General features: G+C 37.9%; 1 protein-coding gene across 2 annotated transcripts in view; it reads right to left on the minus strand.

The window, feature by feature from the left end:
- Positions 1 to 25,174, minus strand: part of SRP54 (signal recognition particle 54) — a 47,950-nt gene that overhangs the window by 4,964 nt on the left and 17,812 nt on the right. For both annotated transcript variants that reach the window (XM_001927799.7, XM_005656302.3), the window contains 10 exons: positions 21,158 to 21,262; positions 19,590 to 19,656; positions 19,453 to 19,510; positions 14,290 to 14,440; positions 12,656 to 12,804; positions 12,274 to 12,374; positions 11,653 to 11,739; positions 7,626 to 7,699; positions 7,142 to 7,250; positions 587 to 757 (listed from right to left, as the gene is read on the minus strand). In XM_001927799.7, the coding sequence (XP_001927834.3) occupies positions 587 to 757; positions 7,142 to 7,250; positions 7,626 to 7,699; positions 11,653 to 11,739; positions 12,274 to 12,374; positions 12,656 to 12,804; positions 14,290 to 14,440; positions 19,453 to 19,510; positions 19,590 to 19,656; positions 21,158 to 21,262 (1,072 nt within the window). The remainder of the gene's footprint in view (positions 1 to 586; positions 758 to 7,141; positions 7,251 to 7,625; positions 7,700 to 11,652; positions 11,740 to 12,273; positions 12,375 to 12,655; positions 12,805 to 14,289; positions 14,441 to 19,452; positions 19,511 to 19,589; positions 19,657 to 21,157; positions 21,263 to 25,174) is intronic.

The raw sequence follows: 25,174 nt of genomic DNA on the forward strand, positions 1-25,174 counted from the left end.
ATCTACTCTGCCTCTAATCAAAACAGACAAAAATCCCTGGCCTCATGGAAGACTGCACAGAAACTGCTGCAAGAACTGATACTGATCTAGAAGTGGTGAATCAGCCTACATCTCCAACAAAGAGGCATTGTACTGAGCTAAGATATATACATAAATGGAACACTTAGTGGTTAATGTTATATTTTGAAGAATATTTGACAGTATGGAAAAAAAAGTCATGATGGATCAGAAGAAAACACTAGTTATATCAAATGTTATTTCCAACAGGACTCATGGGATTCTCTGGGGAGTAAAGGTAACCGGTGTTTTAAATTTTTTCTTACATTTCCTTATATTCTCTAAATTTTCTTTAACATATATTAAAACTTCGCAAAAATAAAGTCAGTACGTTTTTTTAAAAAATGAATGTTTACTATGTTAAATCAGAAAACAGATCTCAATATAAATCCTATAAGTTGAATATAACATGAAAGTCAGCAGTATATTTTCTAATACCGGCAGTATTCCCTGGCTTTAATTTTTAGTTTTCCACCTCTTTCTTTTCATTCAGTGTGTGAACTAATGATGAGTTTGTTATTTTTCTCACCTTTGAAAAGTCCTTTGATGCCTCCCATCTTTTTTACCATCTGTGCAAATTTGGTATATTGTGTCAGAAGTTCTTGAACATCTCTCGTTGATACACCTGATCCTCTTGCTACTCTTTGGATTCTTCCTGGTTGCTTACTAAAAACCTTGGCACCATCAGTACTGTCAAGTTCTGTAAGCAAGGGTCAATTACTGTCACTTACATACAATTAACATGCATTATCAAAGTTATGTCCAAATAGTTTACATACAGAAAAATAAATATAACAGTCAAACTACCACCAGGTTTGGCAAATGTATCATTTGCTATGTTTGCATCTGATTTTTCAAACTTAAGCATGGCATACACTCAAAAGAATATTCATAATAGTCTGAAGCTATAAAAACAATAAAATGCACATAATCACACCTAAAGTTTAAATTGAACATTCCAAAATTTTTCTTGGAAAAATGTTTCTTTGTCCACCCTATCCATATCTTATATTCAACTGCTCCTCAGAGTACATACCACAGGTATAAAGTCTATTTCAAAAAGAAAAAGTGCTCACCTTGGCTCTAGTTATTATCCTTCAAATCACAAATTTAGGTATATAAGCGAGAAGTAGTAGGCAAGTTCTATTTATAATAGAATAATTGTAATATTTCCAATGTAATCAAGCAGTTATTATCCTTTAAATCACAAATTTAGGTATATAAGCGAGAAGAAGTAGGCAAGTTCTATTTATAACAGAATAATTGTAATATTTCCGATATAATCAAGTAGTTACTGCTAGTATTTTAATTCTATCTGCAACATAAAGAATTAGTTAATTCCCTCCAGGGTTTTGATAACTCTTAAGACTATGAGGTACATTTCTTATGGCATTAGTTGCATACAATCTCAAGAACAAAATTTTTATTATGTCTTCATTCTTTCCACAATATCCCCCAATAAGTGGTCACCTAGTCTTGATCTTAATAACCTCAGGAGAGATGACCCACTACCTAAAATAAGGCAATGTAGGAGTTCCAGTCATGGCTCAGCGGTTAATGAATCCAACTAGTAGCCATGAGGATGAGGGTTCGATCCCTGGCCTTGCTCAGTGAGTTAAGGATCTGGCGTTGCCATGAGCTATGGTAGTTCACAGACCTGGCACAGATCCTGAGTTGCTATGGCTGTGGCGTAGGCCAGCAGCTGCAGCTGCAATTCGACCCCTAGCCTGGGAACTTCTATATCCTGAGGGTATGGCCCTAAAAAAGACCAAACTAATTAATTAATTAATTAATTAAATAAGGCAATCTATGCCATTCTATTGTACTTGTAATTGTGGAAAATCTTTAAGTGATATATGTTTGCCTACACTTCTTATTTTGCATGGATGTCTCATTGCCAGGCACAAAGAATAAGGCTTTCAAATATTTGAGAGCCACCATGTCTCCTATGAGTTTTCTCTGGTGACAAATATCCAACTCATTTTGAGGCTGCACCTGCAGCATATGGAAGTTCCCAGGCCAAGGAATGAATCCAACCCACAACTGCCACTTACACCACAGCTGCAGCAACACCAGATCCTTTTAACTCACTGAGCCTGGCAGGGGATCTAACCCACTAGGCCTCAGAGACAAGGCAGGATCCTTACCCACTGCTCCAAATATCCAATTATTTTGACTCTTCCTCTTATATCATGGTTTAGCACCCTATTTATCATGCTGATTTCCTAAATACATCTTCTAATTTGTCTATGCCTTCTAAGCCTATTGTCCAGAAGTGAACTGAAATCTGGGGGAAGACTGATTACTGATGCAATACAAATAAAGATCAAATTATCTCATAATAAACTTAAAGTCTGTTAAAACCTCTAAATTCACTTCATAAATGTAGGTTTTAAGCCTCATCTTTATAACAAAATATTTAAGAAAGTTCCTGTGTGGCACAGCAGGTTAAGGATCCAGCATTGCTGCAGCAGTAGTAAGGTTGCATCTGTGGTGCAGGTTCAATCCCTGGCCTGGGAATTTTCACTTGCCGTGGTGGTGGCCAAGAAAAAAAATTTAGGAAATGTGTTTCATATTCTTCCCAAGAGTGCAAATGGAGTGAGAGAAAGAAGACAAACTAGGGAGTTCCTGTTGTGGTTTAGTAGTAACGAACCCGACTAGTATCCATGACGATTCGGGTTTGATCCCTGGCCTCGCTCAGTGGGTTAAGGATCCAGCACTGCAGTGAGCTGTAGTGTAGGTTGTAGACAAGGCTTGGATCCGGTGTTGCTGTGGTGTAGGCTGCAGCTGCAGCTCTGATTTGACCCCTAGCCTGGAACTTCCACATGCCATGGGTGGGGCCCTAAAAAGACAAAAAAACAACAACAACAACAAAAAAGAAGACAAATTAATAACAGCACATCTTGACGAACAGTAAGACAAAGTTAGGCAAAAAGCAGAAGGAGACATCATTTAAAGAAAGGAAGTCAGGAAAGGCTCCATGCTGGCGGTTTCTCTTTAACTGTGTGGTCCTAAAGAAGAAGCGTGAGTTAAGTAAAGAAGAGAAAGGAGCAAGAAACATTCCAGGAAGCATAACATGGATCCCTAGAATAAATAAAAATAGTTTTGTGTAGACAGAACTGAAGCATGTGTAAGCGCTGAGATTTAAGAAGTTACATAAGTAAGTAATGATAAGATCATAACAGAATATACTAGGCTTAGGAGTTGGGAATTCATCATGAAGACAGTAAAGAGCCAATGAAAGATTTTGATCTCAGAATTGTTATGTTTAGAAAGACTATAATTGTGACAATGAGAAAGACAGATTAAAGAGAGGAGTGAAAAAAGAGAAAGGGAAATATTAGGAGGCTATTGTAGCAATCCAGGGAAGAAATGATATGTATGAATTAATGCAAGGGATACACAGACAAAGAGGAGAGAAGACATAAGAAATATCTAGGAAGTATAACTCACTAAGTCTAAAGTGATGTTAAGGTTTCTATACTTCACTTGAAATGGTAAAATACTGATATGAATAGACGGTGTTAAGTTAAATATGTATGTATATTATAATATCCAGAGCAACCACTACGAAAACTACTTAAAGAAATATACTAAAAAACAGAGATACATTAAAATAGAATCCTAGGAGTTCCCATTGTGGTTAGATGGTTAACAAACCCGACTAGCAACCATGAGGACACAGGTCCGATCCCTGGACCTCGTTCAGTGGGTTAAGGATCTGGCATTTCTGTGAGCTGTGGTGTAGGTCACAGACGTGGCTCAGATCTGGAGTTGCTGTGGCTGTGGTGAAGGCCAGTGGCTGCAGCTCTGATTCAGCCCCTAGCCTGGGAACCTCCATAAGCCGAGAGTACCGGCCTAAAAAGACAAAAGACAAAAAAAAAAAAAAAAAAAAAAAAAAGCCTAAATAATGTTCAAACACTCTGTAGGAAAATAGAAAAGAGAAAACAGAACAAAAATCTGAGTGAACAAACAGAACAAAAGATAAAACAGTTGGAGTTCCCACTGTGGTGCAACGGGATCAACAGTGTTTCTTCAGCAGCAGGGATGCAGGTTCAGTCCCCACCCTGGTCCAGTGGGTTAAGAATCCAGCACTGCCACAGCTGTGGTGCAGGTTGCAATCCGGCTGGGATTTGATCCCTGGCCCAGCAACTCCATGTGCCGCAGGGCAGCCAAAAAAGGAAGACATAACAATCGTAAATGTGTAAGCAACTGACAAAAAAGCTTCAAAATACATGAAAGAGGAAAGTTAGGCTCTTCAGTACTTCTATATCTATAATCAATGGAACCACTCGCTAGAAAATCAGCAAGGATGTAAATCTAAGTGGACTCCATCCAGCTTAGGTGACTAGAGTACTCTTAGATGCAAGTGTCACTCACCAAAGGAGAAGCACTACATTTTAGACTGGATATACCTCAGAAAACTTTCAGACGTGCAATAGAAATGTCTGTTTACCCTTCGGTGAGCACCTAGAGAGGAAGTCAGACTCTCAACCCAGAAGCCCAGCCTCTCCATTCCCCAGTTAGGGACCTCTGACAGATTACTCAAGTTCCTTGTATCCTAATCCTTAAAAGCTAGATTGGATTTTGACCCCAGAATTGTCCCTTAAGAGTTGTGAGCTAAGGAGTTCCCATCGTGGCACAGTGGTTAACGAATATGACTAGGAACCATGAGGTTGCAGGTTCGATCCCTGGCCTTGCTCAGTGGGTTAAGGATCCAGCATTGCTGTGAGCTGTGGTGTAGGTCACAGATGCAGCTCGCATCCCTCATTGCTGTGGCTCTGGCGTAGGCCAGCGGCTGCAGCTCCAATTCAACCCCTAGCCTGGGAACCTCCATACGGCGCAGGTGTGGTGCTTGAAAAAGGCAAAAAGACAAAAAACAAAAACAAACAAAAAAAAAAAACAGTTGTCAGCTAATATATGTAAAGCACTCAGGACAGTGCCTAGGGCAGAGGAAACACTCTAGATATGGCTGTGGTTATTAGTTCTACATGCAAAACTTTTTTGGGTTGAAGATAGAGATGAAAAAGACACAGCCTTATCTGGGTTTCTATGAAGGCCCAGATATCAGGAAAGAGGTAGAGACTATAGAAAATAATCAGGTAGTAGACAAAGCATGTATGTGGATGAATTATCCAACAAACATGATCAGAATGATAATAAACATTGGCTGAGGACAGATGTTTCTTAGCATATATTCACTTAAGAGCTTGGCTTAGGATGAAAGAGACTGAGTTAACAAGAAAGATAAGTGTACAAGTGGGGAGATGGTGTGACAGAAATCAACAAAAAGAGGTGATTAACATCCAATGTTGTAAAGGTCAAGAAAAAGACTGAAAAGTATCCAGTAGAGACCAGTAGAAGGTTTCTGGAAATCTCTGTATGATTTCAGAGTAATGGTGGGGACAGAAGTTAGAGTTCAGTAGTCTGAGAACACAAGTGATTCTTTTTTTTTTTTTCTTTGCCATACCTGTGGCATGTGGTAGTTCCTGGGTCAGGGATATAACTGAGCCACAGTTGCAACCTACACCATAGCTGCAGCAACGCTGGATCCTTAAACCACTGAGCCATAGCAGAACTCCCACAAGCCATTCTTTTAAGAAGCTTGTCTGAAGAGAGACAGGGTAAAAGCATGAGGGAGAATAAAGCCCAGAAAATGTGAACTTGTGAACTTAAGAATGTTTATATGCTAATGGGGGGGGGGAAGTCAGTAGATAAGGAGATACTAGAGCCACAGGAGGGGATTTTATTGATGGAAAGGGGTCCTTGAAAAAGCCTGAAGAGTGGTTTGTGGCTGTCACCATCTCATAGGTTAAGTGAACCAAAGGCTGAAAGAATTCAATGCCAAAAGCCTGTATTTCTTTGTAAATAAGAGGACAGAGGTCAGGTGGTAGAGTGGAAGTACTGCAAAAGGGTAAAACATGTTTGGCATGCCTGCTGGGTTGAATCAGACAGGGTGCTAAAAAACTGAGGAAAAGATAAAGGGGATATGGGTCCAGAAATGTTTCTGGACTGAGGACCTGGAAGCACAGGAGAGAGGGATCGTCTGGGACTACAGACAATGAGCAGTGTCCTTGAGGAGACTGAAACCTTCAGAGTCTCACAGCAAAATAAGTTTGTAAACACTGCACAAACTAATCCCTCTGTTATAGATTCCTAATTAAGATTAGCATATTAGAGCTCTGAGGAGACATACAATACATAAACTTATTAGTTTTTGTTTTTAACTCAGCATTCCCCCAAATTCGTTTGAGTAGAGAACTTACCTTTTAAGTTATTTCTTTTTTTTTTTTTTTTTTTTTTTTTCTTTTTGCTATTTCTTTGGGCCGCTCCCGTGGCATATGGAGGTTCCCAGGCTAGAGGTCTAATCGGAGCTGTAGCCACCGGCCTATGCCAGAGCCACAGAAACGCAGGATCCGAGCCGCGCCTGCAACCTACACCACAGCGCACGGCAACGCCGGATCGTTAACCCACTGAGCAAGGGCAGGGACCAAACCCGCAACCTCATGGTTCCTAGGCGGATTCGTTAACCACTGCGCCACGATGGGAACTCCTTAAGTTATTTCTATCAACACCCTGTAGATGTAGTGTTCTCTCCACAAAACTCATTTGAACACTGTACTAGACACTTCTCTCAATCACAACCCTGTGAACAAGAGCTTTCAAGCAGCTACAAAACTCCCTAACAATAATCCTTCAGTCTAAATTTTTTTCCATCTTTGGGAGTTCCCATTGTGACTCAATGGGTTAAGAACCCGACGTTGTCTCTGTGAGGATGTGGGTTTGATTCCTGGCCTCACTCAGTGGGTTCAGCATCTGGTGTTTCCACAAGCTGAGGCATAGGTCACAGAGGCAGCTTGGACCTGGTGTGGCTGTGGCTGTGGCGTGGCCAGCAGCTGCAATTCCGATTCAACCCCTTGCCCGGGAACTTCCATATGCTGCAGGTGCAGCCATAAAAAAAGAGAATAAATAAATAAACAAACAGATAAATTTTTCTCCATCTTGTCCACAAGAACACAGTGAAACTCTCCACTTGCTGATATTCAGAACACTGTCCTCCAAGTCAAGTAATCTTCCACCTTACCTTGATCGTTCATACTATCCATTATTGTCATTAATTTCTTTAGCCTTGCCATTGACTCTTGTTCGTTTCCTTTGCTCATGAAATCTGTTCCAAAACCAGGGATCATCCCCTAAAACAGATATATTTAAACATAAATTCAGTAATAGTTTGAGCTTAATTGTTTATAATGTTCACATTTAACTAGTGGCTTTAGTGTTACACTAAGTTTTAAAAGCATTTTTTAATTTTTTTTTTTTTTTTTTTTTGGCCACACCAGCAGCATGTGGAAGTTCCCAGGCCAAGAACTGAATCCAAGCTGCAGTTATGACCTATGCCACAGCTGCATCAATGCTGGATCACTAACCCACTATGCCACAGTGGGAACTCCTCCATAAAGTATTTTTTAAATTACACAAATATTAAAATAATTAAAGCAAGCATATCTGTTCTTAGAAATTTCAACAAAACAAAAGAGGTTAGAAAAAAACTTTTTAGGATAACTAACCAAGATCTGACTGAAGGGGCCCATTTTCATGATATTTTGAAATTGTTCATACATGTCTCGCAACGTAAACTGACCTGAAATACAATATAAATGATTTAGATATATTAGAGAATGAACATTTCCAGTCAATAAAACTAATATTTTCCTTAATCATGGGTTTATCTTGAAGCACACTTATAAAATATCCAATTAATAAATATTCACTGCAGTTACTATGTGCAAGATCACAGGATAAATGCAATGGAGACAAATCCTAGAGAAGCTCACATTCTATCAGAGAAAACTGGAGATAAACAAATACACAGGAAATGTGAGAACAAAGGAGACAAAGTACACCTACTAGGGTAACTAAATTTAAAAGTCTGGCAACACCAAAAGTTAAAAAGGATAGAGAACAAGCAGAACTATCATATACTGCTGATGAGAATGTAAAATGGTAAAAACACTTTAAAAGATTATTTGAAATTTCTTAAACAGCTTAGTTGTCTATGAACTGGAAAACGGATAGACTCTGGATGAAACACTACTCTGTAATAAAATAGGCTACAAGTAAGTAAAATCACATGCATGAATATAAAAAATATGCTGAGTCAAAGAAACAAGAGGGGGGGGGAAGATATACTTTAGGATTCTTATAATAATTGATGGAATCATATCCTTAGAATCTGAGCATTTCATTATTACATAAATTAACTTGAATTTTTTTTAAAAAAGAAAACAAGACAAAGGAAGAAAATTATTTTCTACTTTTGTCCTAAGATAAAAACAAAAAAGCCATTTGATTTTAGACATTCTGAATTTGAAATGGCAGTACAAGATCGTAAAAGAAATTTAACAGCAGGCAGCTAGAAATGTGGAATTAAGTGGTAGAGAAGGTTAAGACTGGAATATATATTTGGCCATTTTACAGAAATAACAACTGAAGCTATAATACAGAAAATTCACTGTCATGGAACCCAAATGAAGAGGCCGAAAATATAAAAGACAGGTAACACAGGACTTCCCGCTGTGGCGCAATGGGATCAGTGGCATCTGGGAGCACTGGGACTCAGGTTTGACCCCCAGCCCCGCACAGTGGGTTAAGGATCTGGCATTGTCACAGCTGTGGTTTAGGTCGAAACTGTGGCTCGGATCTGATCCCTGGCCTGGTAACTCCATATGCCATGGGGTGGCCAAAAGAAAAATGGGGGTGCGGGGGGCAGGTAACACTGTTAAATATTGGGAGCCAAGAGAAAAGAGGAAGGTCACTACATTTGGAAATCTGGAGGCCCTTAGTGATATCAGAAATTGGTAGAATGTTAGAAGCAGAAGCAAAATGCAGACACACAGAGAAAGACCTAGGAGTCAGAAAGTAGACTGACTTGGAATATACAACCCTGTTTAGTGTGGCAGCAGAAACAATGGTTGGGCTATTTACCACAGAGGAAAGCAGGTGGAAAGACTCGGATAATAAAGGATAGATTCATTCACTCAACAAACATTACTGAAGACATACAAAGTATCAGAAGTTGCACTAGGCACTGTGAACGTAAAAGAGGATGAACACAACTATGAAACCTACCTTCAGTTTCAAGCAGGGAAGACAGAGATCAAATAACTGTGATGAATAATACAACAATTATAAGGCCCAATGGGAACACAGAGCAAGTGGTTCTAACTTAGTCTAGGGATAAGGCAGAACATCCCCGAAACACATTTAAATAGAGACTTGGAGTACGAGTAGGAGTTAGCCGGTCTAGCTGGGGGAAAGGAGAATAGAAGTAGGAAGAGAGAGGATAACTATCTAAGGGGAAGAGGGAGCAGCAAGAGCAGAGGCCCAGAAGTGAGAGAGCAGTGCACACTTGAGAAACAGAGAAATTCAGCATGGAGGGCATGCAAAATGCTAAGAACAGGGTCAAAATATGACTCAGAGTATGTGGGTTAGATGGTGAGGTCATTTAAAAACATTCTTTTTAAAAAAAAGATTCTTTTTTGTCTTTTTACAGCCGCGTCTACAGCATATGGAAGTTCCTGGGCCAGGGGTCAAATTAGAGCTGTAGCTCCTGGCCTACACCACAGCCAAACCAACACTGGATCTTTGTTTGTTTGTTTGTTTTTTGAGGGCTGCACCCGTGGCATATGGAGGGTCCCAGGCTAGGGGTCGAATTGGAGCTGTAGCTGCCAGCCTACACCCCAGCCACAGCAACACCAGATCCAAGCAGCAACTGCAACCTACACCACAGCTCATGGCAATGCAGGATCCTTAACCCACTGAGCAAATCCAGGAATCAAACCTGCGTCCTCATGGATGCTAGTCAGATTCATTTTCACTGAGCCACGACCGGAACTCCCAACACGGGATCTTTAACCCACTAAGCAAGGCCAGCGACAAACCTGCAACCTCACAGACACTATGTCAGGTTCTTAATGTGCTGAGCCACAAAAGGAATTCCCCATTTTAAAACATTCTAAGGGCACTGGAAGCCCCTGAAAGATTTTAAAAAAGGTAGTATTAGGATCAAATTTGCACTTCTGAAAGATCTTTTTGGCCAGAGCATAAAAAATAGATCCAAGGGGCAGAGTTTAAGAAACTGGAACATCAGTTAAAAGACTTAGAATAAACAATCTAGACAAAAGATGAACTGGCATAGGTGCTGGAAAGAAGGGGAGGGAATGGAGATAATGAAGAGGTAGAATTACTAGGACTAACTGATGAGAAAAGGACTGGGCAGAGTGAGGAAAAGATAAAAGTTAATGATAGCATCCAAGTTTCGGACTTTGACAACAAGACAAATGATGTTAAGCTTCACTAATAACAATGGGGTGGGAGGTTGAGATGGGAAGATAAGGATAAGCTGAACTGTCTAGGGAACATCCAAGCATGGTCTAATAAACATACAGATATGAGTCTGAAGCTCCATAGAAAGATGGCCTAGAATGATTATTGAAAGGCATCAACATTTGAGAAGTAAAGGCATAGGTACCTGAAAAGATGAATGAAAAGGAGCAGAGAAGCTGGATAACATGTGGACGTGGATTTACGAGTAACATCATTTTGAGAAAAACAGAAATGGTCAATTGTAATACATGCTAAATGCTTCTGACATGCTGGATATTTTATATAATCAGCTCATTTAATCTTCACAACTCTACCAAGATACTTAGTATTACCTACTTTTTACACATAAAATTGAAGTTGATTAATTTGAAAAAGTTAAATGTTAGATTTAAAAACTTAGCTTTTTTATTTTAAGGCTGCATCTGCAGCATATGGAAGTTCCCGGGCTAGGGGCTGAAATGGAGTTGCAGCTGCCAGCCTACACTACAGCCACAGCTACATAAGATCTGAGCTGCATCTGCAACCTACACCACAGTCTGCAGCAATGCCAAATCCTTAACCCAATGAGCGAGGCCAGGGATCGAACTTACATCCTCATGGACACTAGTTGGGTTTGTTGCCACTGAGCCACAATGGGAACTCCAGAAGAGAGTATTCTAACTTGCTTTTAACCTATCTTACTCCAAGGAACCCAATGAAAGCTTCAACATTAATCTTAAGGCAATTTGTTTACAAGAAAGAAAGTAAAAACACTCAATTCTACAATTGCTTAGATGTCTGAGATTTAAAATAATTTGTATATAAATCATCTAAAAAATAAACATTTGAAGAATTGACTTTTTTTTTTTTTGGTCTTTTTTGCCTTTTCTAGGGCCGCTTCCACGGCATATGGAGATTCCCAGGCTAGGGGTCTAATCGGAGCCGTAGCCACGGGCCTACGCCAGAGCCACAGCAACGCGGGATCCGAGCCGCATCTGCAACCTACACCACAGCTCACAGCAATGCCGGATCATTAACCCACTGAGCAAGGCCAGGGATCGAACCCGCAACCTCACGGTTCCTAGTCGGATTCGTTAACCACTGCGCCACGACGGGAACTCCGAAGAATTGACTTTAATGGACTTATCATTTCATACAAATTATAGCAGCTTTATCAAAAGAAATCAAGCGAAGACATCTGAGAGTAACCGCTTTTTTCTACTCATATACCATGTTTCAACTTCTCTATAAGTGCTTCATTGTCATCCAACTTCAACTCGTTGACTTTATCTATCAGTCCTTCAATGTCACCCATACCTATAAGACCCAAAAAAATAAAATTAACAACAGTATATATAGCCTGTTTTACATTACATAAAATGCATGCACATACATAATAAGCCTATGAGACAGGCAACTCAGGTATTTCTACTACACTTTACAGGTAAGAAAACTGAAGCTAGAGGTCAAGTGACAAAAGCAGGAACTGCAGAGCTTAATTCCAAATTCCACACTCTTGAACACCTGCAGACATCATGAAAGCTATGCTGCCATTACCACTGCTGTTACTACAACCACATATTTCTGTATTGTGTTCTAAAACTTTACCAAGGAACTTTCCATCTAATGGCTCGTTTTACCACTCTAACCACAGGAATCATCCCTCTTTTGCAAGTGAAAAAGATAAATCACAGAAGAAAGAGATTTTCCTGAACTAATTAGAGAGAAGGTAGAATTAAAATACTAATTTGTCCTAAATATTCACACTATTTCTTGGATATTTTTCTATATCTCCATCACTGTACATACTATTTCTTGGATATTTTTCTATATCTCCATCACTGTACATACCAAGAAGTTTGCTGATGAAAGGCTGTGTTTTGAAAGGTTCAAAGTCATCTATATGTTCCCCTGTACCAATGAAAATAATTGGACTTTTTGTGGCAGCAACTCTGCAGAGAAAGATAAAACATAAAATAACCTCAAAAAGGAAACCAAATTTCTAAGAGATTTCAAAGCTAACTCAACAAGGGTACATAGCTCAAGTTCCTTTTCACTAGCTGAAACAAAACTACATCAGAGGGACTGCAAAATTTTGTTTCTGTTTAAACTTTCATATACCATACTATGTCGACTATTGGACTATATGTTAAATGATCAAAAGAGAGCCATAAACACACCCCACACGTGCACACTCACACTATATAAGCCCAACAGCATCAATGATACTTACGCACTGAGTGCACCACCTCCTTTTGCATGGCCATCAAGTTTTGTCACTATTACTGAGGCTACATCTACTTTATCTTTAAAAGCCTTAGCCTGGGCTTCACAAGCCTGCCCAATGGAGGCATCCATCACATAAACTATGTTATCAGGTTGCTGAAAAATTCCAATAGAAGAGAAACATATTTTTACTGACTTTAAGGAAATTTCATCATTAGAAGCTTAAAAATATTATAAGTAATTATTCATTGAATCGCTATTTCCTGACGGAGTACTATGTACTAGGGACTATTCAGGTGCTCAGACAGAGCTGAATAAGAAAATCTCTGCCCTCTTGGGACTTATATTCTAGTCACTGGAGACAAACAAAAAAAAATATGCAAATAAACATTTCAGATGTACAACAAATGAAATGGGCTAGAAAAAATCAGTTTTGAGGTGTGGGAGGCTTCTTTAGGTAGGGTGGTCAGGGAAGGTCTGTCTAGAGGTAATATTTGATCTGAGGCCTGAATAAAAAGTTAAGAAATGATTTAGAAGAATCTCATTCTAGGCGAATGGAATAGCAAAAGTAAATCAGAGAAAAATAAAAAGTAGAAGAGTGTGCACTGAAGCCAAAATAAATAAAAGATAGGTGAGACTCTCTCCCTTAGTTCTGCTCAACTACGTTAAAATAATGGCACAGCTAAAAACAAAACAAAACTTATTAGCATTAACCATTAACCAAAGAATTATTGCCAACACCTCTATGGCAAAACATGGACTCATACTATATGCTACGCACTACCTATAAACTGCCTCTTCCCCCAAGTTATTTCCATCATAATTTTATTTTTGGAGAAGAATTTTTTTGGTTGTGCCCACAGCATGCAGAATTTCCAGGAATCAAACCCGAGCAGTAACTGGAGCCATAGCAGTGACAACGCTGAGTTCTTAACTGCTAGGCCACCAGGGAACTCCTCCATTACAATTTTAAAAGACACTAAATGATGATTAATATTTTTAAATGCTTCATCTTGAAAATCTTTCAAAATTTACGTACAACAAATATTTCTAATTTAAATGATTTACAGAAATGAAATTCAACAGATATTAAAGGTTAATTCTCAATTTTTGGTTACTTTTTCTTATATATCCTAATAAAATGATTGAGAAATTATTTTTTGATACTCATGAAAATTTCACGTTAATGTAGAGAAGACTAAGTCCTTGTTATACAGATAAAGGTGCCCAAAACAGGGAGTTCCCGTCACGGTTCAGTGGTTAACGAATCCGACTAGGAACCATGAGGTTGCGGGTTTGATTCCTGGCCTTGCTCAGGGGGTTAAGGATCTGGCGTTGCCATGAGCTGTGGTGTAGGTCGCAGATGAGGCTCTGATCTCACATTACTGTGGCTCTGGCGTAGGCCAGCGGCTACAGCTCCGATTAGACCCCTAACCTGGGAACCTTCATATGTCGTGGGAGCAGCCCAAGAAATGGCAAAAAAAGACCAAAAAAAAAAAAAAAAAGTGCCCAAAACAGAAATAACTTACTTGGAATCTGTTTTACAGGCAAAAAAAAAAAAAAAATACACAGTTCATAATCTCAATCAGGGTTTATAATTAACCAAAATCCTTATAATGATGTTAAACCCAAGCTACTTACTATAGCGTTAGCAACTTGAAGCATTTCTTCAAACAAAGAATCTTCTTGTTTATGGCGGCCACTTGTATCAACAATAATAATTTCAAAATTTTCATTTTTGAATTTCTCCACTCCTTCCGAGGCAATGATAACAGGATCCATTTCTGTATAGCTATTTAACATGGAAAAATGTTTTAACAACAACTAAAATAGAAAAACTTCCAAATACTAATAATTTAAAACTGTCAGTGTACCTTTAATCCATCCTGGAAAAGTCATAATGATCACACTTTCAATTTAGAAGTTAAAAAATATTTTCTAATTATGAAATCTAGTATGATCTTGCTGCATATCTTTTCTGATTGAGTTGTGCATTCCTCAAAAATTTTTTTTACATTTATTTTAATAACTGAACTTGGATCACACAGTGTCTCATGTTTTTCCATTTAACCCCCTTTTGTAAGCATTTTTTGAAGTATAGTTGATGTACAATACTATATAAGTTATAGCTGTATGATATAGTGGATCACAATTTTTAAAAGTTATACTCCATTTATAGTTATTATAAAACATTGGCTATAATTCATGTGTTGTGTAATATATCCTTATAGTTTATTTTATATGCAACAGTTTATATCTCTTAATCCTCTATCCCTTTATTGCCCCCCCAACTGGTAACCATTAGTTTGTTCTCTATTTCTGTGAGCCTGCTTCTCTTTTGTTATATTCACTAGTTTTATATATATATATATATATATATTTATTTTTTTTTTTTTGTCTTTTGTCTTTTTGTTGTTGTTGTTGTTCCTATTTCTTGGGCCGCTCCCGCGGCATATGGAGGTTCCCAGGCTAGGGGTTGAATCGGAGCTGTAGCCACCGGCCTACGCCAGAGCCACAGCAACTCGGGATCCGAGCCGCGTCTGCAACCTACACCACAGCTCACGGCAATGCTGGATCCTTAACCCACTGAGCAAGGGCAGGGACCGAACCCGCAACCTCATCGTTCCTAGTCGGATTCGTTAACCACTGCGCCACGACGGGAACTCCTAGTTTTATATTTTAGATTTCACGTATAAGTGATATCATACAGTGTTTGTCTTTTTCTGCCTGTCACTTCACTTAGCATAATACCTCCAGGCCCATCCAGTGTTACAAATGGCAAAATTTCATTATCTTTTAATTACTGAGTAGTATTCTGTCATATGAGTACGTGTATGTGTGTGCGTGTATCTCACATCTTTATCCATTTTCTGTTGATGGACACCTAGATTGCTTCCATATCTTGGCAATTATAAATACTGCTATGAACACTGAGACACAGGTATCTTTTCTAATTAGTGTTTTTTTTCATATATATATACACACATATATACACATATACACATATATATACATATACATATACACACACACACATCCGGGAGTAGAATTGCTAGGTCATATGGAAGTTCTATATTTAGTTTTTTGCAAACCCTCCCTACTGTTTTCCAGTGGCTCTACCAATTGATGTTTCTTTTCTCCACATCTCACTAACATTTATTTGTGTTCTTTCTGATGATACTTTTGCAAGCACTTTATAAAACCATCAAATATTCTTATAAAACATGACTTTTAGGTTCTACAGCACTCCATCAGATGGCAATGCTATCATTTATTAAATAAATGCCCTACTGTTGGTCGTTTAAGGTTTTCCATTTTTTTTGGTATTAAAAATATGGCCAATATGAATAGTACATGTTGCTTTTTTGAAATTGTTATGACACATTCCTCCTACAAGTTGAACTCGGATCAAATGATCTATCACTTAGGCTTTTGGTTTTGAAAAGGACAACAGTCTTCACAAACTTTAGGTGTTTGTTTGTCTTTTTGCCATTTCTAGGGCCTCTCCCACGGCATATGGAGGTTCCCAGGCTAGGGGTCTAATCGGAGCTGTAGCCGCCCAACCTACACCAGAGCCACAGCAACGCGGGATCTGAGCAGTGTCTGCAACCTACACCACAGCTCACAGCAACGCCGGATCCTTAACCCACTAAGCAAGGCCAGGGACCAAACCCGCAACCTCGCAGTTCTTAGTCGGATTCGTTAACCACTGTGCCAAACGGGAACTCCTCTTCACAAACTTTCATTTCATTCTTATTTAGTACATTTCCACAATCCTCAAACTATTCAACTTGAAGAATCAAGAAATGAGATCTCACTATAATTTGCTTCTTTTGGTTACTGGCAACTTTTAACACAGATCAATACTGTCAAATGAAAAGACATATGATGTTAAAAAAAGGTTTCCCCCCTTAAATTAGCAATACAAATCAGGCAGAAATACACTTAATAAGAATATATGCATGATTTAGGAGTTCCCATCATGGCACAGTAGAAACGAATCCACTAGGAACCATGAGGTTTCGGGTTCAATCCCTGGCCTCGCTCAGTGGGTTAAGGATCTGGAGTTGCTGTGAGGTGTGGTGTAGGTTGCAGACACGGCTCAGATCCAGTGCTGCTGTGGTGCAGGCCGGCAGCTGTAGCTCCAACTAGACCCCTCACCAGGGAACCTCCATATGCCTTGGGTGCGGCCCTAAAAAAAAAAAGAACATACACATGATTTAAATGAAGAAAATAATTATACTTAAGGACATAAAATTTTTTTAGCAAAAAACACAGCAGGTTCCTAAGATGTCAGTTCTTCCCTAAACAAATTACTTTCAGGGCAGTTCTAATCTTAGGGAGATTTTTCTTTCTGGAACTTAATAACAAAAAAATCTAAAATTTACCTGGGGAAATAAGTAGGTGAAATGGGCAGGAAAATGTTGAAAAAGAGGACAGAGATTAGCATTACTAGCTATTTTAAAATATGATAAAGATATAATTTAAATAAAACTTGTAAATGTGCAAAGAAATATGATCAAAGATGTTCATAAGAATGGGACTGATTAGCTATATATATATATATTCACATACAATGGAATATAACATCATAAAAAAGAAGTAAACAGTATACTGTCCAGAATTATTAAGATCCCATTTTTTAGTAAACACTTTAATGAAGTATAAAATATGTGTAAACTACAGATGTGATAAATTCATTTGAGTAATAAAAAAAAGAAAATAAAATATATGTAGAAAAGTTGTACAAATTGTACACTCAGCAAATTTTCACACAGCAAACACACCCAGATCAAGAAACAATATAAAGAGCACCTCATATGATGGAGCATGATGTAGGATAATGTGAGAAAAAGAATGTATGTATGTATGTGTGACTGGGTCACCTTGCTGTACAGTAGAAAACTGACAGAACACTGTAAACTAGCTAAAATGGAAAAAATAAAAATCATTTAAAAATTTTAAAAAATTAAATAAATAAATAGCACCTCACTCCCTCTCAAGAATAATCACTATCTTGTCATAAGATCCCATTTTTAATTACCTCTACAGTGGTATATATACAATAAAAGCTACTATTTTAAGTGTTCATTTTAAATTAGCTTTGACAAATTTACATGACCCATATAACCACTAGCAAAGCAATTCACATACAAAGCATTGTAGGATTCCATTTCGATTTAAAGTTATCTAGCTAGCTATATAACATCTCTCTGTGTTCGTTTTTACAGACATTCAAAAAGCACAGATGGACATGCTAAAACTGGTAATTGGGAAGTGAAACTGTTAGTGTTTTCACTTCTTTAATTTAAAACTTTTAATAAAACAGTGGGTTTTTTTTTTTAAGACAGAACAAATGATACTATAACAAATAGTCCTCTATCTACCACTCCCCCCAGTATATGCTAATATCTAAATTTTATATTGGAGATACAGTTCAAATCCTTCCCCAGGCCCATTTGCTTCATCTCTCCCAGAGGAAAACAAAAACCACTAATACTTTACTCTATATATGTAGGCTGTTTTTTAAGTTTACATGAACAAAGGAGAGATTATTTAATAAATAATATTGAAAATACTGGTTAAAAATTTATGCTCTGTCTTTGGCAGACAGTTCACGTAATCATCAGCTAAATTATGTCATTTGCAAACTGTGAACTCAAAAGATATAACTTTATTATACCTTGATTTTTAAATCTGTATTAGAAAAAGTTATCCTAAAAACAAAATACCTAACATTATTCTTTACTCTACTTGTTAGAAATTATCATAAAAAAGAAAAGAAAAAAAAAATTTAGATAAAGAGCGTATCATAGCCAATGCTCACTAGCTTTTTTGGCCAGCCAAAAAGTAGAACATAATGACTAACAAAATGGTATCATTCATTTAATGACCTCAAATTTTAGTTTTTTAAAGCCTTCTATATTAATAACAAGCTTTTTATATTAATAACATTGAGAAAAATGCTATTTCCTCAAATAAGTCTTCTAAATTCAATCTTTTCTTTTTTTTTTTTTTTTTTTTGGCTTTTTGTTTTTTGCCATTTCTTGGGCCACTTCCATGGCATATGGAGGTTCCCAGGCTAGGGGGTTGAATTGGAGCTATAGCTGCCAGCCTACGCCAGAGCCACGGCAACACAGGATACGAGGCACGTCTGCAACCTACACCACAGCTCACGGCAATGCCGGATACTTAACCCACTGAGCAAGGCCAGGGATCGAACCTGCAACCTCATGGTTCTTAGTTGGATTCGTTAACCACTGAGCCACGACGGGAACTCCTAAATTCAATCTTGACCTGATTCTTTTAATTAGTCATTTTAACATGTACACACCACCTAAATGAACACCAATATATAATATGAAGGAGAGTAATGATGAGAATCTTCGAAATAACTACAGATTATAGAGCATTTTAGGATGATCAAATACAAACTTTTTAAAATGATGTACTATAGAAATAGACAATACGGAATTCACCAGTATGTTGAATTGAGGAATTCCTCAGACATCTTAAAACAAACAATTGCAACAGAAGCAGAAGGAGGCTGTAAAGTATGCAAGGCAGGATGATAAGTACAGACAGATTATAGACTAAACAACATCTGCTCTGATACATCAGGTTGGACTGGAGAGTCATGTTACAATAATAAAAGATAACAATGTATTAAATATACCCCTACTTTGTTCCAGAAAGGATTTAAGTTTATAAGTATATATTAAAACGTGACTAGATAGCATAAAATAAAAAATCAGACAGACAAGGTGAGACAGATGGGTATAAAAATAAAAAACTGGAACCCACCTTCCATAAAATGGAATTCTTGCTTTGGTTGCATTCTGTTTTAGCTGGTCAAAAGCTCCTATGAAATAAAGAGTTAATGAGTCTCAAACTTGAAAATAAAAATTTCAGAAAATGATTTTCAAATTTCAACACAGTACCTGCTCTGAATGTGTCTGCACATATCAAACAGGTCTTCCAACCTTTCCTCTGGTAATAATATGCTAACTGGGAAAGAAAGATTTTTTAAAAATCAGTAAATACAAATTATTATATGCAATTGTTTCTATTTACCTTTGTTATTTACTTGAAGAGTAAAATAAAACTACTCATATTCTCCTAAAAGTAATATTATTAAATTTTGAATACAGAAAACTTCCTAAAGAGTTTAAATTCCAAGTGCCATACCATCACATTCAAACAATATAAAATGACTAAGGAACAAACAGCCATAGTAAAAAAAAAAAAAAAAAAAGTTAAAACATTAGTTTAAAACAAACAATAATAGGGAGCTCCCGCTGTAGTGCAGTGGTTTAAGGATCCAACACTGTCTCTGAGGCAGCGTGGTCTCAATCCCCAGCCCAGCACAGTGGATTAAGGTTCTGGCTTTGCTGTAGCTGTGGCACAGATCCCACCTGTGGCTCAGATTCGATCCCTGGCCCAGGAACTTCCATATGCCGTGCATGCAGCTGAAAAAGAAATAATAATAACAATAACAATGTAATCCTCTAAGAAATAATCCTTTCCTTTTCATTTTTCTTTCTAAACTAAATAGTGAGGTATGTGAAGCAAAATCTGGTAACAAGTTGAGGCACCCATTTCTGGACAAAGTGGTAGTATAATGAATTTAAAATTAGTAGGAAGAGGAGTTCTTGCTGTGGCACAGTGGAAATGAATCGACTAGTATCCACAAGGATGCGCATTCGATCTCTGGCCTTGCTCAGTGGGTCAGGGATCCAGCGTAGCCATGAGCTGTAGTGTAGGTCGCAGATGTGGCTCAGGTCCCAAGCTGCTTGGCTGTGGTGTAGGCCAGCAGCTGTAGCTCTAATCTGACCCCTAGCCTGGGAACTTTCACATGCTGAGGGTGAGGGCCCAAAAGGCAATAAATAAATAAATAAGTAAAATTAGCAAGAAGATATGTAAAATGAAGATCTATATACATTATGCCAAGTGGGATACTGTGAAAAGGGAGTCTTGAGCCACAGGAGATAAGGTAAACTTTCCGTGTGCATTTCTCCAAAAATCATATCCTCATTTCTGTAAAGGATAGGAACAGTCTTTTTGGTAAAAGAAATAGCACAGTCATATAGAAGTCTAACATTCTTACAAAAAGCAATCATAAGAGAGAATATGGGATTCTTTCCTCTTATTCTACAAAAAACTTTTATAAAAACATAAGAGACACATCAAGCAACACAAAATTGTAAAGAAACAATACTAGGAGTTCCTGTTGTGGTACAGTGGGTTAAGAATCCGACTGCAGTGGCACAGGTGGCTGCTGAGGTGTGAGTTCGATCCTTGGCCTGGATTGGGCATTGATGCAGCTGTAGCAGAGGTTGCAGCTGTGGCTCAGATTCAATCCCTGGCCCAGGAACTTCAATATGCCCCGACTACAGCCATAAAATTAAAAACAAAAACAATGCATGATACTATGAAGCCTGACTTTAACATAAAATTTGATTTATACAAACATCATCACCATGACTTTTTAAAATTAAGTATAATTTACCTTTGAACATGTTGTTGTTTTACCACTGCCTTGCAATCCAACAAACATGATCACGTTCTGTTTACCTTTAGTGGGTGTCCATGCTTTAACTCCAGGGTCTACAAGCTACACACCAGAAATAAAAATAAAATTAGGTTAACACATGCTTATATTCAAAGCCCCTCCCCACAACTTTTAAACTGTAAAAACAATTTAAAGACATTTCAATATAAAAGGCAACTATAGTCCTATCATTTTAATACAACTCCATTATTTCCCGTTGTAGACTCATAGTGAAATTTACAAGTTTAAAACAGTACATTGTGAAATCATAAGCCAATCTGGCAAAAGAAATAGCACAATCATAAAGAAATCATATACTCCCAAACCGATCATAGGTAAGACTCTCGAAACATTTTTTAGAACAAGTTGTAGTGTGAATAAAATGTGAGAACAAGTTTGAGCCAAAGGAGCAATCTACATCATCAGTGTAGAAATACAAAATAAATGTTCAAGCCATATATGAATTTTTAATTTTCTAGCAACAACATTAAGAAAAATAAAAAGTGATTTTAATATTTTAACCCAGTTTATGTAAAATATTATCATTTCAAACTATAATTTATATTTAAAAATTAATGAAATATTTTACATTCCCTTTTCCCATGCTAGGTCTTCAAACTTGGTATATATCATACTTACAGCACATCTCAACTTGGACTGGCCACATTACAAGTGCTCAATAACCACATGTGGCTGGTGGCTACCACACTGGGACGGTAGCTATATTCATGTTTAATTTGACAAATGTTTACACATAAGCAAAATCACAAATTACATGTGAAGGACTTTCCAGGTCAGTTAAATATTAAACTGTCCAATGCCAGGAGTTCTCATCATGGCTCAGTGGAAACGAATCTGACTAGTATCCATGAGGATGCAGGTTTGATCCCTGGCCTTGCTCAGTGGGTTAAGGATCCAGCGCTGCCCTGAGCTGTGCTATAGGTTGCAGATGCGGCTCTGTGGCTGTGGCGTAGCTCCGATTCAACCACTAGCCTGGGAGCCTCCAAATGCTGTGGATGTGGCCCTAAAAACATAAAAAATAAAAATAAACTGTCCAATGCCAAAGATGTAATGTTCTATAACATTATTATAGAATGTTATTATATTTAGAGGGCTAGTAAAAAATAATCACAAATTTTATAATGACAATCAGTGGAAAATTAAGGTTCATATATGGATAGTCCCCAAACTAACAAGCACGAGGCTTAGAGTTCATTAAAAAAATAATTCAGTTCCCAGTATGGTGCAACAGGATCAGCAGTGTCTGCAGCGCTGGGATGTAGATTCGATCCCAGGCCCGGCAAAGTGGTTTAAAGGACCTGGAGTTGCTGCAGCTGAGGCATAGGTCACAACTGCATCTGGCATCTGATCCCTGGCCCAGGAACTCCATATGCTATGGAGTGGCCCAAAAAAAGAAAAATTAAAATTCACTTCCAGGTCAGCTGTTCGGAGCTTGAAACTTATCTCCATATGATAATAAAACCATAGCAATAGTTAATGTCCTAGATCAGAAGCTGGCCAACTATGTGTAAAGTTTTAATAGAACACAGACATGTCCATTCATCTACCTCTTCTGCACTACAACAGCAGACTTGAGTAGTTACAACACAGACTACACGGTCCACAAAACCTAAACTATTTGTTCTCTAAGAGAAATTTGTTGAGCCCATGTTAGATGACATTATAATGGTTACATAATCCATATTATAACCTGAATTTCAAGGAAAGCCATGTGGTAGAAAAGGGAAGAAAAGAAAACACATTTTGTTATCTCCTCCCCAGGCACAGGCACAAGCAAACTTTTGAAGTAGGCAAAATCTATCTTAAACCCATTGCCCTTCCTCCCAGAAACTTTCAGAACACTAAAGCTACCCTATGTTCACCTCCATTCTCTAAATTCCATGGCAAAATCACTCAGCTCTCTATGAACATACTATTTGGAGTATATATGTTTTACTGAATGATGATTTTATTATAAATCTATCTTCTCTTCCTCCTGCATCTTAGAACAGCCGTACCGAAATTGAATACTCTATTACATTAAAATCTGTTATTCTGGGAGTTCCTGTTGTGTCTCGGTGGTTAACGAATCTGACTAGGAACCATGAGGTTGCGGGTTCGATCCCTGGCCTTGCTCAGTGGGTTGGGGATCCGGCGTTGCCATGAGCTGTGGTGTAGATTGCAGACATGGCTTGGATCCTGCATTGCTGTGGTTCTGGTGTAGGCCAGCGGCTACAGCTCCGATTCGACCCCTAGCCTTGGAAACTCCATGTGCTGCGGGAGCGGCCCAAGAAAATGGCAAAAAGACCAAAAAAAAAAAAAAAAAAAAAAAAATCTGTTATTCTGTCTTGGACTTTGAATCAATCACTGGTACATGATTTTGTAACATCATACATGAGTCAAATGGAAAATACTAGTTGAGTTAGGCAGATCTTGCACTGTTGACACATTTCACTACACAAAATCAAAACATTTTATTTATTAATATCAACACTGATCTCATTAGAAAACTTAGTACTGCAACACTGTCAAACGCATGGTGGAAATACAAGTTTCCAGTTTTCACTTGAAAGCTGGAATTTCATCACTGGCTACAATACTGTTTGTTATCTGCCTTAAAGTGACAGGCTCACTCTGTTTACTTTGGAGAAAATGTTTGCCAAAAGCCCAAGTCTAAATAACCACAGATTATCTGTCTGTTGTTCTTTCATGTAAAAATGGTGTTCTGTGAGAGAAGTGGCTAGCTCAGCTTGCAATCAAACAATTACACATTTCTTTCCTCAAGACAACAATCGAATTTCAGTATGGAGCAAAAGGGCTTTCTGCATACTTCCCATTTCATCATACAAACTCTCATAAACACATTTATACTCAAGGGTAAAGATTTAACACAACTAATGATTCCTACTACTTTATCAAGGACATTTTTAAGTGAAACTGGCTTTTTTTTTCCCCCCTGCAAGTATGTGGGAGTAAAGAGTACAATGATTACTAGAATAGTTCGGTACCACTACCTTGATTCATACCCAATGGTTTTATCTACCACTGCTTTTGCACTGATATTTACAGAGCAAATATCAACACACTAAAAAAAGGCAAATAATGTTTTATAATGAAAACCTTTGCTTTGTACACCACTGCCCCAGACCATGAGCTTCTGAGGCCTAGCCGTTTTCATCTCTATTATCAGCAGTATTTGGCATACTGCCTCAAATAAAGTAGGTACTCAATCAAGGCATCTTAGCAAAGCACCTGATGCTCCAGAACTGCCTACAGATGCCAACTCCTAAAAATAAAAATGTTCATGCACCCTGTGTTGACCTCAGGTGTTAGATGAAAAGCAGTCTGGAAAAACTGCAAGGAGTCCTAGACAAGGAGTTTGAAGATCAGGCCTGGGCCTGCCACTAACTGTCTCATTTTTCTCAACTGCAAACTAAGAAGCATGACTGAATAAATTGCCTGACCTCTCTTAGGTTCTGGATTCCTTTTAGAATTTATTAATCTATAGGACTAAACTGAAATGATCCAACCATCTGAAACACTACAGTTTTTCAAAGTATCAAACAGTTCTGTTGGAACCAAAGAAGAAAACAAAGCTATTCACACAATATAGGGAAAAATATCAGGAGACTATTAGCAGATATCTGTTGCTCTTAAACAATTTTTTTTTTCAGTTCCCTCCTTTTTTCCCCACCACTGGACTCACGCATATTTTCTAAAGCTCTAAAACTTTCATGTAATCTTGACAATAGCAGCAGCAGTACCAGTTGACAGGGCAATAGACTATATTTACAACTCACAAAATAAAACTACTAATTCAAAATTGCTTAAAATCTAGGCAAGAGTTGGGATATTTGATCTTTTCAAAGGGAATTTTGGATACACGGAAAGTGTAGGAAATAATTATTGCCAAGAGTGATTTTCTGTACAAAAGTAGGGCCTTCAATAGGCTAAACAGGATATTAAAAGAAGATA

Source organism: Sus scrofa, chromosome 7 (genome assembly GCF_000003025.6).
Source record: "Sus scrofa isolate TJ Tabasco breed Duroc chromosome 7, Sscrofa11.1, whole genome shotgun sequence".
Taxonomy (NCBI): domain Eukaryota; kingdom Metazoa; phylum Chordata; class Mammalia; order Artiodactyla; family Suidae; genus Sus; species Sus scrofa.